We start from the raw sequence: 12,928 nt of genomic DNA, 5'->3' as shown, positions 1-12,928 counted from the left end.
ATGCAGCATATATACCAACACATGACACAAGGCAAGCACAATTCAAAGCACAGGCTGTTAGAAACATCCTACAGGTTGCCAGGGTTGGTCTAGGGTATGTTTTTCTCTCCAGTTCTGGCCTTTCATGAGGACAGAATGCCATGCACATGGTGTTCTTTGGGGTCCTCTGAAGTCACAGCAGAACCTTTGCTGCCCGAAAGGAGAAGACTTCACCTTTCTGCAGCCCTCGCCTGGGTGTTGTGGTGGGGACAGGTGTTTCCCTGCTACCCGCTCTCTGGGATTTGATGGGGCAATGTGGAAGGCAGGGTTGGAAATTAAATTTCCAGATGACAACGTTTGAGAGACATGTAAAGAAATGTTACTCTGCATTAAGTGGTGAGAAGCCATAAATGTAAAGCAGTGTCCTGCTGCTATTTTTATGCTAACAGTGGGAAACTGATAGACCCAGGTCAGACTGAAGTTGCACCATGCTCAGCCGTCCAAAGCAGTGCCTTAGGAAAAGTACAAGGGCAGGGCAAACATATGCTGATTTCCCTCCCAAAAGACTGTCCCGGGCTATTTGTACCACAATGATTTCCTGAACTGAGGAGGTGCCTTTGTTAGTAGCCTGTAATTTGCTTCCTTGAATTTGCCCTTAAATTGCATTAAGTTCTCTTAACTTGCCTTGAAGCCACCAAGCTTTCCAGCAACTGAGTTGTAGGTCAAGCCCAGGCAGTGGCAGTGATCAGAGCTGCCCCAGGAAAGACCTTCTGAGGCAACACCTTGACTTTGTTGGGGGGATGGTTAGACAAGCCCTTGTGTTGCTCCAGCCCCTCTGGCTGACCCACAATTTGACTGCATGTTTTTCCAGCCCATCCAAGAGCTTTCTCTTCACTGTAAGAGGAGGTCATGCTGTCACCCCTGTCAGATAGAGGCAGTTTTTGCTTGTCTGCTGTCTTCCCACACTGTTGGGGTGGACACTTGCCTTCCAGGATCTCCAGCAGCGTAACAGAGTAAATGCCACCAAAGGCACTCTTCATTTCCCTTGGCATACAAGAAAGGTGAATCATGTCACAGCTGGGCTTGTAATTAAGTGTAATAACAACAGCTTTTATACCACAGTCGACTTCTTGTCTTTGCTGTATCAATTCAAACACATTACACTGGGGTTATCTTGTACACAGTCCAGTTGGTTCTTGTGTGTGGGCACACGTGGCAAGGAGTTTTGAGAGGTTTATGCCAAAGCACAGTGTTGCAAGTCTCGGAAGCAGAGATAGAGGACAAAAAAATTGTGATAGCTAATACTTAGTGTGTTTCCTGACTACCATGTGTTTCATACCTTACCAGTTGCAAAAGAAAGCAGCATTTCAGAAAAGTGCTCCAGGTTAGCAGTCCTTTTTCTTTGGGAGCTGTTAACCCTCAGAGTTTCTGAGGTGCCACCACCTACCTTTACCAGCAATCACGCCCAGTTCTCAATGCGACCTGGATGGGCAGGCAGGACTAAAGAAACAAAGAAACCCTGAGTACTGTCAGCCCTTCATGTACAGCTGGTAGGCTAGAGTCCCACCTTGGAGAATGCGATAAAGGCAACACAGTGTGGTGTTTGATACAGGTCCATACCTCCTGCCTCACAGCTTTGTGCCCACCAGTGGCCCCCGCCACAGGAACCACTGCTCTTTCCCAGGCAGGGCGCAAACCTGGGCTGGGCTTGTCCTCCTAAGCCTCTGCCAAGCTCCTCTGTGAAAGTTCACATTGCCAGGCTTTGTTTAAAGCAGATCAAGATGCAAAGCCTGAAGCACTAGGCTTTAATAGTGAGGTCTTGTGCCAAATCCAGTGTAATCCTTGCATTTCTCTTCCCCACTGAACTCCCTGCCCACAGCCAGCCTGTAACAACATCCTGGGGACATCTTGTTCTGGGAGGTGGAAGAGAAAAGGAAGGAGTCTCTCAGAAAGCACAACAGGGAGGAAAATGCACACTACTGAAGACAGAAGGAAAGTGGTGATGCTGAGGATAGACAGAGCTTTTCCATTTGACTCCTGCTGTGACAAGTGTGATGGTCTTAACCCTGAAAGTACACTCTCTGCAGTCGCACAAGACTTTTATTTGGGAAAAATCATAGTACTATGGCAGCCTTTCCGCTGTTTCCCAAGCTGGCTGAGCATGCCTGGAGAGTGTAACAACAGCGGCCCAAGACAACATGTTGAATTAGGCACTGCAGGTATGCTCTGATGTTAGATATTCAGTGTTTCCAAGAGAGTTTTAGGCAGCTAATGCTGAAGACTGGAAATTTTATAGTCGATATATAAGTCCAAGCATATGTAATGGATCTGTCTCAACTGAGCAGATACCTCTAGTGTTTAAAAAAAGATACAAAACACAAAAAACAACAAATACTCCCCCCACCAAACAAAAAAGAAACAAACAAACCCAAATGCAAACAAACAAACAAACCCCAACAAAACTAAAAACCACCAGTTCTTAATATATTGCAAAGAAATGCGTTTACTGGAGGGTAAGGCTGAGAGCTATTTTTCTTATCCTACAGCAGACCATGTAAACTACTGACTAGATAACACTAGAGGAGTGAGTTTCTTGTTAGTCAGTCATGCTTACAAACTTTTAACTAGGTAAAACATATTTGCCTTTGAAGCAGAAAAGCCGCCAGCTGCAGACACTTGTCACTAGAGGTTCCTATCAAGGGATACCCTTCCTGATATATGAGTGAGCAAACCCGATTTCATTCTCAGCAACGTCAGCTCTGATCAGTCCAATCACATTGGGCTCTGAAATTGTGAGATTTGAAGTGTAGTGAGAAATTTATAGATTTTACAGTTTGTAGATTTTGTAAAAAATTGCAGTTGCTTGTAGTAATAAATAAAGCTTTACTTGCGCTATGTTTTCTGAGCTTAGAGGATGCTCTTGGACCACATCCTTAGGCTTTTCTCTATAGCTAAGAGGGCTGGAAGTCTGCTCTGTAAAAACAGAGAGCAGAGAGCCTTCCGTTATCACTGGCCTGAGGGAGCATGAAATTGAAAACGTCAGCCATCACAAGGCTTATCATAAAAGCATACGAATTACTTAGACCCTTATGTCTAGCAATGCATGCAGGCAGGACTGGGACTAGTATTCTGCCCACGTGCAGGAAAGCAAGTGCCTGGACAAACCAACATTTGAAAATGTATTTTTGCAGTTGTGTGTGTTGTTTTTGTTTTGTTTTGTTCTATTATTTTATTTCATTTTCATTATTCTTTTTACATTTTTTTATTGACCTTTGTTAGCACGTGACCCTTGCCAGAAGCTGTGAAGAATGCTGTATATTCCCTTGGTACTATGTGTATGGCTGTATATTTGTTTTCTTTATTAAAACCTGGACAGGGGAAAATGGAGCACATTCCACTCCATTACCCCTGCTCAACTTCATCAGCTGCATGTAGTTGTGGTGAAGTAACAGCTTTTGAGGGAGTACATCCAAATGCCCACTACTAACACACATGGTAATAGATGCTATAAAACTGCAGAGACTAAATGTTTGGTGATTCTCCTCTAAGGTGTCTACCTGGTGCTGGCAGCCTTGTGGTCCAGTTCAGCCTCTCTGCTCAGGTGTGCTGCATATGAAGCAAAGTCCATTTTGGTATTGGTAGCACTTCTGAGGTGAGGGAGGATTTGCAGAACCGCAGAATTCAGGGAAATAATCAGTTTGGCAGGGACCTCAGGAGGTCATCCCCTCCAAACCCCTTCTGAAAACAGGCCCTGACTGACAGGTGCAAGCTGGTGCCCTCATCACAACTACCAGCAGGATGCAAGGTTAAGGTGGCTGTTGTGGGGTTCACCTATTAGACATCTGCAATAGAGACCTCTCCACCTGAACCAGCCCCCTGTACTGCATAGTCAATGGAGAGAAATGGGCATGACAAGTCCCACCTCGGAGAAGCTGAGCCAGCTGTGGTCAGCTGAATCCCCCAGCAGGATGCACATCTGTGGAGTATTTCTTGCTGCTTTGTGATCAATGCTAACAAGGAAAATGGCAGCATGAGAAAACTGCCTTTGGATGAAAAACATAAAATGAAATATAAATAAAAAGTTGTGGGTTTTTTTCTGCTTTTTTTTCTCTCCCTTCTCAGGAAGATGAGCCACCTGCCCCCCAGCCTGGTCCCCGGCGAGATGCAGTCCCCCAGAATGGTGGGGAGGAAGAGGGGGCGGCCCCCGCTCCAGCCGGCGCCCATCAAAGTGGCCGTTCACAACCTCTACTCAGCACCAGCTGGTGCTTTGCCGGTTGTCAAGATCCCAAAGAAGAGAGGGAGAAAACCTGGACACAAGGTAGATACTTGATTTTTCACACTCCTCCACCTCCTGCTGGTTTTAACGCATCTTCTGCAGAATTTCAGGTGAAATGCAGGAATGGAGGCAAAATTGTGCAAGCGTGGTGCAGTGCAATGTAAAAAAAAAGTAAGAGAAGCCAGTTTGCCTTCTACTTGAACTGGTGCAAAACAGATGGGATCTATTTTTTTAAAGTCTACAGTATTTTAATTTCCGCTGTTTGAAAATAACCTGTCTCCCACAATGTTGTGCTAAACTGAGGGAATGCGGTCTAGACAATTGGGTAGTGAGGTGGACTGCGAACTGGCTGAAGGGAAGAAGCCAGAGACTTGTGGTCAATGGGGCAGAGTCTAGTTGGAGGCCAGTATCTAGTGGAGCGCCTCAGGGTCAGTACTGGGGCCGGTATTATTCAATATATTCATCAATGATTTAGATGAGGGAATAGAGTGCACTGTCAGCAAGTTTGTTGATGACACCAAGCTGGGAGGAGTGGCTGACACGCCGTACTGTGCTGCCATCCAGCAAGACCTGGACAGGCTGGAGAGTTGGGCGGGGAGAAGTTTAATGAAATATAACAAGGGAAAGTGTATAGTCTTGCATCTGGGTAGGAACAACCCCAGGTTCCAGTATAGGTTGGGGAATGACCTATTAGAGAGCAGCGTAGGTGAAAGGGACCTGGGGGTCCTGGTGGACAGCAGGGTGACCATAGGCCAGCAATGCTCCCTTGTGGCCAGGAAGGCCAATGGCATCCTCGGGTGTATTAGAAGCGGGATGGTTAGTAGGTCGAGAGAGGTTCTCCTTCCCCTCTACTCTGCCCTAGTGAGACCACACCTGGAATATTGTGTCCAGTTCTGGGTCCCTCAGTTCCAGAAGGACAGGGAACTGCTGGAGAGAGTCCAGGGCAGGGCAACAAGGATGATGAAGGGAGTGGAGCATCTCCCTTATGAGGAAAGGCTGAGGGAGCTGGGGCTCTTTAGTTCGGAGAAGAGGAGACTGAGGGGTGACCTCATTAATGTTTACAAATATGTAAAGGGTGAGTGTCATGAGGATGGAGCCAGGCTCTTCTCGGTGACAACCAATGGTAGGACAAGGGGTTCAAACTGGAACACAAGATGTTAATTTGAATTTGAGAAGAAACTTCTTCATGGTGAGGGTAACAGAGCACTGGAACAGGCTGCCCAGGGAGGTTGTGGAGTCTCCTTCTCTGGAGACATTCAAAACCCCCCTGGACACATTCCTGTGTAGCCTCATCTAAGTGTTCCTGCTCCAGCAGGGGGATTGGACTAGATGATCTTTTGAGGTCCCTTCGAATCCCTGACATTCTGTGATTCTGTGATTCTGAGATGTCCGCACACCTTCTGGGAAGTGTCTGTTTCTCATTTGTCATTTTTTTCTTCTCTCCCACTAACAGTTATTATAAATGAAACAAAATGAAAATGAAAGGAATACAGGGGAGTGGGAATAAAAGGAGAAAATACAGCTAATTTCTGAAGAAAAAAAAAAAAGGACATTTTAGAAAGTAATGAGATTTCCTCTACTGAGGGAAAGGCAGTTTTGATTATTTTTCTGCTCACCTGGGGGGAAAATCACTCCCAGTTCTCAATGCAACCTTGATAGGCAGGCAGGGCTAAAGAGAGAAAGAAACCCTGAGTACCTTCAGCCTTTCACATGCAGCTGGTAGGCTGGAGCCCTCCCACTGTGTCCCCCCTGGTGGGCTCAGCACCAGTAGTAGGAGCAGGGCCACAGTCACACCTCAGACTGGGCAAAAATGGAACCGTGATTCTGAGGGGAGAGGAATTTATTCTGGGGAGTAAAAACAAGATTAATTGTAGTGAGGGGTCTTGTTGTTGGTAGATCGCTGGGTTATTCTCTCCATCTCTGTCCACGGCCAGCTAGAGGTGCCATATGTGTCTGCTGTGCCTGTTCCTTGTTTTTAATGGGAAGGGGTACAGACATGCAGTTTATTACAGAAGAAGGGAAAATTGCTGACTGTTAAAAAATAAGAGCTGCTTAAGTTCCCGATGTTAAAACGGAAATGTGAGTAACAGGGATGGTGCATGCATAGGGCCTGCCCCAGCCTTCCCCGGAGCAGTGCTCAGCCCCAGGTGCTGTCCGGCTCTTCCCAGCCCCATGGGACCACATGTCTCAGCTCCTTGGATCTGGGCTTTGTCTGGAGCAGGCTACCCTTCTTGTTGCCTTCCCTCCATTTCACCACCTGCCAGACCTTCCTCTTCCTCCTGTCCTCCAACCTTCATCTCCCCTCCTCTCTCTTTTCCCGGCAAACCCTCCTTACTATCCCTCTGCATCCCATTTCCAGAATCCCCTGCTCCTCTTTAGCCCCCTGGACAACATCTAATGCAGTAGCCATCACTATCTCAACTCTTAATGAATTCTCCTCATCTTCTGCCTTCTCTTCTGTCTCTCCATGCTCTCCCTACTTCATTCATATCCCTTTCTGCTGTGGAGGCACATTCTGAAGTGTGTTTCAGCATGTGCTGAAAACAGATCTTTCATGGCTGAGAAAGAGTTCCAGCTGCAGTTTCCCGTTTCTTCTGAAAAGCCTTAACTTCAGTAACATGAATGATCTAACAGCAGCAGCCGAGCAGAGCCAACCTGACAGCAGGCTCAGGTATCCCCCTTGGAATTACTGCAGAATTTTAAAGCTGTAGTCCAAAATAGAGCTCCATATCTGAGCTAACACTGGGGCAAATACTCCAGTGTTTTGTAAAATGTGCAATATGTAAATACATCTTATTTTTCTCTTCAGTATTAGGTTAAAACTGTGGGACAGAAACACCTGAATTGTTTTACTTGAGTTACTTGTTATTACCAATAATTGTTATTACCAATAATTTAAATTATTACAAGCAACACAGGATCACTTATAGGGTCTTTAGGTCAAAAACCATCCAAGTCTGGGGTAATACTATTTTGGAGATTCGGTGAAATTGAGTCCCTAAGATGATTAGATGATCTGCCAAATATCACAATGACCTTTACGCAGAGATTCAGCAGACCCCAGCCCATCTGCCCCTGCTTGTCTTGCCGACCCCCATTTCTTATTCTGGCATTTACATTTTATTTGTAATTTGAAAAAAAAAAGAAAATAGAAATTGCTGGGGAGTATGTTTTGTTCCACCCCAAATGCACCCATCCACCTGTGAAAAGGCCTTTCACCAATCACCACATATTTCTAAGTGGGAGAAGTGAAAAGGGAGAGTGAAATTTTCTAAAATGCTGCAGTAACATTGCACTTTGGACCTAGGTGGCCGAGCAGCTGATTGCTGTTGCCCCCTCCTTTTCAAAAGGCAAGCTTTTCCCCACACTGGGTACCACACACTCCTCCCCATCCCTATCCCCAGGGTTTCAGTGAGGAGGTGACGGTATCCCTCCTTCAGCAGCGGATCTGAGATGATGTTATTTCTCCACGAGTGACTATGAGTAAAAAGACATCTTTTTATAACTGATGGCTTAAGTTTCTGGAGCTGACACTCATGAGCTGCAGCATCCGAGGCATCTGGCACTGTTTATTTGCGCTATAGGATTTGTAGACTGAAGCAACATTTTCTGTGAGGCGCCTTTATATGCTCTGTGCTCAGCTGAAGTGAACCCCTCTCCATCAAAAATGCTTCCCTAGCGTGAGTCAAAGATTACAATTTTTGATGGGGAACTCTAGCTTGTTTTAATTAGCTTGCTAATTGCATGACTTTCAGATACCATGAGACTTAAATGCATTTTAAAAAATTACTCCCTGCCCAAATGGCTGAGGACCAAATTCTTTATAGCAACCAGATAGCTGAATTATTACAGAACAGATGGAAAAATACTTCTGAATTTTTAGCAAACTAGGAATTTACAGCCCAGATTTAAATTTATTTTGACCAAGATGTGAATAACAGACATTTTTAATCACATGCTCTTTATAGCCAGATGACCCATTGCCTGTTTTCATTGATATTAAAGTAAATATCTATGTCTTCCTAAAATGACATTTCATCACACTTCACCACCAGGCAAAGTCCTTTTCCTTGCTACCCTGTTTATTTTTTCACAGCTTTGGTTATAAAATTTCATCAGCTGTTTTTCCAGAAACTGTTTTGTACCTGATGTGAAGCTATTTGCCATAAAACGTTACATTTTCCCTAAACACAATATTCTAACTGTCTAAATCTCTAGGAAAAAAACAACGACAGTCTATTCTGGCAGCTGGGGGAGAGGTTAGTAGATGGATCGGTTTTATTTCTCTGGCTGTCAGTGAGGGGCAGCCCTGAAGAGCTGCCTAGAAAGCCGGCAGGAGGGAAGGCTTTGTTCGCATCATGGTGGGATTTGCAGTATTAGAGAACATTGGAGCAACATGCCCGTGGGGCAGCGCTGCAGCAAAGACCACCGCATCAGTCCCAGAGGGGAACAAAGCATTAGCCCCATTCAAGCACCCCAAGGGCAGTTTGTTCCCCTGTGCTACTGCAGCAGCTCCCATCTGGGGAGGTGGCACCAGCCTATGGTTAGTTGTCAGCCAAGACCTCACAAGCTCCTTGCAGGTGGGTGGGCAGTGAGAGTTGCCCGGCACAGGATGGCACCTGGACTGACATTTTCCACTACAGGGCATAGGTTCTCCTGCTGCCTTAGAAGTCACTTTTAATGTTAGAAGTCACTTTTAATGATGACAAATAAGCAGTCAGGATTTGGACACACTGGGACTGAGATTGCACAGACAACCTTAAAGTGCCCTGATTATTCACCTGTCCTGTGATATAGCCTTGGACTTCAAGGCTACACATGCTCCTCTTAAGTTTACCTGCCTCATTCACTGCAAAACACTGAGGAGATGTAGGAGGCTGCGGGCAGACTCCTCTGCATCCTTTGCTGTGCAGAAGAAAGCTATTGCGTGGCACAAGAAGAAAAGGTGAGGAAGACCTTGGGCTGTGTTTTGCCTTTGCCAGCACAGTGCTGACCCCTCTCTGCCCTGGTGACTGAGCTGAGCCCTGGCTTTCTCGTGCTGAGCCTCCTTACCCACAACCAAATGCACAGAGAGTGCGAGGTACAGCCAAGGACCCCCAAACATGTACTTGGAAGCTCCACTCACCTTGGTGCACATCTGCATGCACATCTGAAGGGGCTGGAGGTGATTGTCTCTCCAGCAGCAAGAGTTTTCATGGCCAGGAAGTCCTCTGTACTCCTGGCTGGAAGGACACAGGTCTGTAAGGATGGGGTGAAACTCAGCATTTTTTAGCAAATATGTTGTCAGGACAAGTGAGGAACTAGGAGCCGTAAACACAAGGACCTGTGATCTAACTGACTTAAGAAAAGTACAGCCAAAGTTTGTATTGTGGTTCATCTTGGTTTTTTTTTATTATGTATTTTATTATACAAGCTGGCAGAGAACTTGTTCAGAAGAGGGGAAAAAAAAAAAAAAAAGCTATATGTTCTTCTCCCTCTTTCACTTTCTTTTTTTTTGGTGTGAGATGACAGAAATACCAGCTAGATTAATCCTGACTGCTCCAAAGGGGTGTGCAACTCATAACAGAAACTCCAGGACTCAACAGGGTCCTCCCTCTCCATGGCCACTGCGTACTCAGACAAGCCAACAGCCAGCATCAATGGCAAAAAAGCCCATGCTCTCTCTGTATCTAATGCACTGTGACTTTGGTGAAGTAGGCACACTTATTTCCTACCCTAAATCCATGATCAGCTTTCTCAGATCTCTTTTCCATGGTAGAAAGTTCATAAGAGTCAGGGGGTTGGTTGTGTATCTTGTTTTAAAGGAAACATTGCCTTTTATATGTCATGCTATGCATATTAAAATTTATGACATTTGATATTGAAAAGCTGATTCGAATGCCTTACCACAAGGATTTCCCAAAGTGCTCTGGCAGATTTTTCCCTGTCTCCTTTTCTCTCTCTCTTCTTCACTATTTCTTTTGACTTTCATGTATATGCGCTCTCTACTGCCAAGCTCTCAGTCAGTCAGCTGGTTGGTTGGGTTGGCTTTGTGATAGAGGAGAATCAGTCCAAGAAAAGACATTTTTAAATTAAATACTTTGAGATTTATACTTAGTGATATTCAGGGACTATTCAGAGTTTCAGTGGCCAGGAGATATTTAAGCCATGTTTGCTAGTGTACTGTCTCTTGTAATCAGGCATTGCTTTACTTTGATCTAATGAAGGCACGTTCTCTGCTACCCCTAACAAAATGGCATTTATATGTACCCAGAGGCTGCAGAGCACACACTGCTGCAATTTAGTTTGCAGTAAACTGTTTGCTAGAACAGCAAACTACTAAGGAGTAGCTGCCAAGCTAGAGAGTTTACACAGGTCTTGCCCTCTGTTCATCTGCTCTTGAACGCGAGCTTGCCTGGGCCTCCAAGAGCCGGGGAACAGGCAGAGAAGGAGTTCTCCTGGGGACTGTCCCACCTCCACCGGGCTGGTGGTTCCGGTGGGACAGCGCACACTCGGATGGTGTACAAGGTTCAAGGGCTGGAAAGGGAACTGGGATAAGCCAGTAACTGAGGAATGATCCAAACTCCTGAAGATTTAATGATTAAAAACTCACTTGGATGGCACCAAGTCCAGCAGCCTTCCCTCTCCCTTCCCCAGCATTCTGTTTTTACCATTACACTGAAATGGTGACCATTATTTTAGACAGTCGTAATCATAGCCATGGACAAAATAAATCTTTATCTAAAATGACTTCTACTCTCCAAGACTACTTGCTCAATGCTTAGTTTGTAGGTAGTGATCTGGCTTCATTTCTACCTAAAGTATACCTTGTAAATTTTTTCTGAGAGAAGTAATACTCGGTAAAATTTAACAGGGCTAAAAAAATCCTTTTCATTCTTACACTTGTCACTTATAGCATTTTTACCTTTGGCTGCTGAAAAACAACAACAACAAAAAAGCCACCTGCCAGAAGAACAGCTCAGTGCAATGTATGTAAATATATAAAACCGCCAGCTATGTGCTTGATGTTCTGCTTTGCCCCCACTTCCCTTCATTGCCAAAGAAAAAGTGAAAGTGGTACCTTCAGGTCACATCCATCATGACAGCCCTTTATAATTATGAGGACCTGATCAACACTTGACAGGTGAGATGTTACCAGGTACTGGCAGCATAAAGACACAGTGATATTGCACTGTAAATTTTACTTCTCCAAGCTGGGCTTCAGGTCATGAAGATTACTGGGTGCAACAGTGCAGCAGTTTGTATTTACAACCTGCTAACAACACACTATGGACCACGGTCTGAGCTTATTTACATGGGTGTCAGCCCAAAGTAGCCTCTTGGTGCCACTGGATTTACACAAGATTTACACCCCTGTAACCAAGAGCAGAATTTGGCCCTAAATTATGATGTAGTTAAAGACCTCGTGTTTCTGAGTTGTGGAGAATTGTTTACACCCACATGAAATGAGTCATAAAACGCCATTGCACTGATTTGCTAGACTGTTAGACCCAATTTGCTCAGGTGTAAATAACTACCCGTGGGTGGCATAATATTTGCATTCCATAACTTAAGGCATTGCTGTCTGCTGCAAATCAGTCAGGCTTCAGAATCCAGTATCCTCCCGGGAGTAGAATGGATGCTCCCGGCCTGGAGAAAGTGATGCAATAGCAGATTGCTAATGAGCGCGAGTCCACAGGGAGTGACATACCCAGATAAAATTGGAATATCTTGCGTATACTTTCATTACCCAACCGGTTATTTTTTGCAGCTGAAGTCTCGTGTCCTGATGACTCCCTTAGCGGTCTCTCCACCAAGAAGCACACCGGAGCCAGATATTAGTTCAATCCCACAGGATGCAGCTACGATACCCAACTCGGCCACCCCACAGGCTCTCACAGGTACCAGTGTCCGGTGCTCCTGGGCCAAGGAGTGAGCAGGAACCAGGGGCTGACAGCCAGATGCTGTGCTTTCCAGAATGGGTGGAGCTCATGAAAATGGGGTGTGTGCAGATTAGACTGACAACCGGTGGGAAAGAACAGAGATGTCCTGCAAGATTATATTACAACTGCCACGGGTCAAGTTTAGTGGAGGTGTCAGATCCATTCCTCTTGAAATGCAGACATCAACAACTCATGAATGTGGCCATTTTATACTCAACACTCGCCCCATCAAAGGTGTTGCAACGGCCTGACTAAACTCTGCTGTGAACTTGAAGCGTCTGTTACCGCTGTGGGTTGAAGGAGGACGGAGGAGCCATAGTCTGACTGTAGGCAGGGTTACCAGCACATAAACCCCAATGCCTTATCACAGCAACAGACCTGGACATTTCTGGCTGTAAGCAGAGAAAACATAGGCTTATTCTTTTTTTTTTTTTTTTTTTTTTTTGCTTATATTACCAGAAATAACATAGGCAAATGCTTTTAAACTGATGTAAATAAGAAGAAAATCAACAAGACAGTTGATTTACCCTGAGATTTCAGCAGACAAATGGATTAGATAACATTAGAATCTAAACACAACACATAAATCCCATTATTTCTTAGCTGGGATGCACAGAGGAGAAGTTTTCCATCTGCTCTGGTAGCAGAATGATACTAAACATAGCGACAATGACAATAATAATATATTTTATTCTCATTTATCCCTTCACATGCAAAGACTGTAAAGTGCTTGGCAAACATTAGCCAAGTG

The 12,928-nt window shown here is 45.0% G+C and overlaps 1 protein-coding gene across 1 annotated transcript in view; it reads left to right on the top strand.

The window, feature by feature from the left end:
- Nucleotides 1-4,105: 4,105 nt before the first annotated feature.
- SCML4 (Scm polycomb group protein like 4) overlaps nucleotides 4,106-12,928 on the top strand; it is a gene marked incomplete at both ends in the record, with an annotated part of 44,780 nt that continues 35,957 nt past the window's right edge. Inside the window, 2 exons of the mRNA XM_080341936.1 lie at nucleotides 4,106-4,297; nucleotides 12,006-12,135. Coding sequence (XP_080198062.1) covers nucleotides 4,106-4,297; nucleotides 12,006-12,135 — 322 coding nt within the window. The remainder of the gene's footprint in view (nucleotides 4,298-12,005; nucleotides 12,136-12,928) is intronic.

This window comes from Nesoenas mayeri (assembly GCF_963082525.1).
Source record: "Nesoenas mayeri genome assembly, chromosome: 3".
Lineage (NCBI taxonomy): Eukaryota > Metazoa > Chordata > Aves > Columbiformes > Columbidae > Nesoenas > Nesoenas mayeri.
The sequence above is the reverse complement of the archived record's forward strand: the minus strand, read 5'-3'. Positions and strand labels throughout refer to the sequence as shown.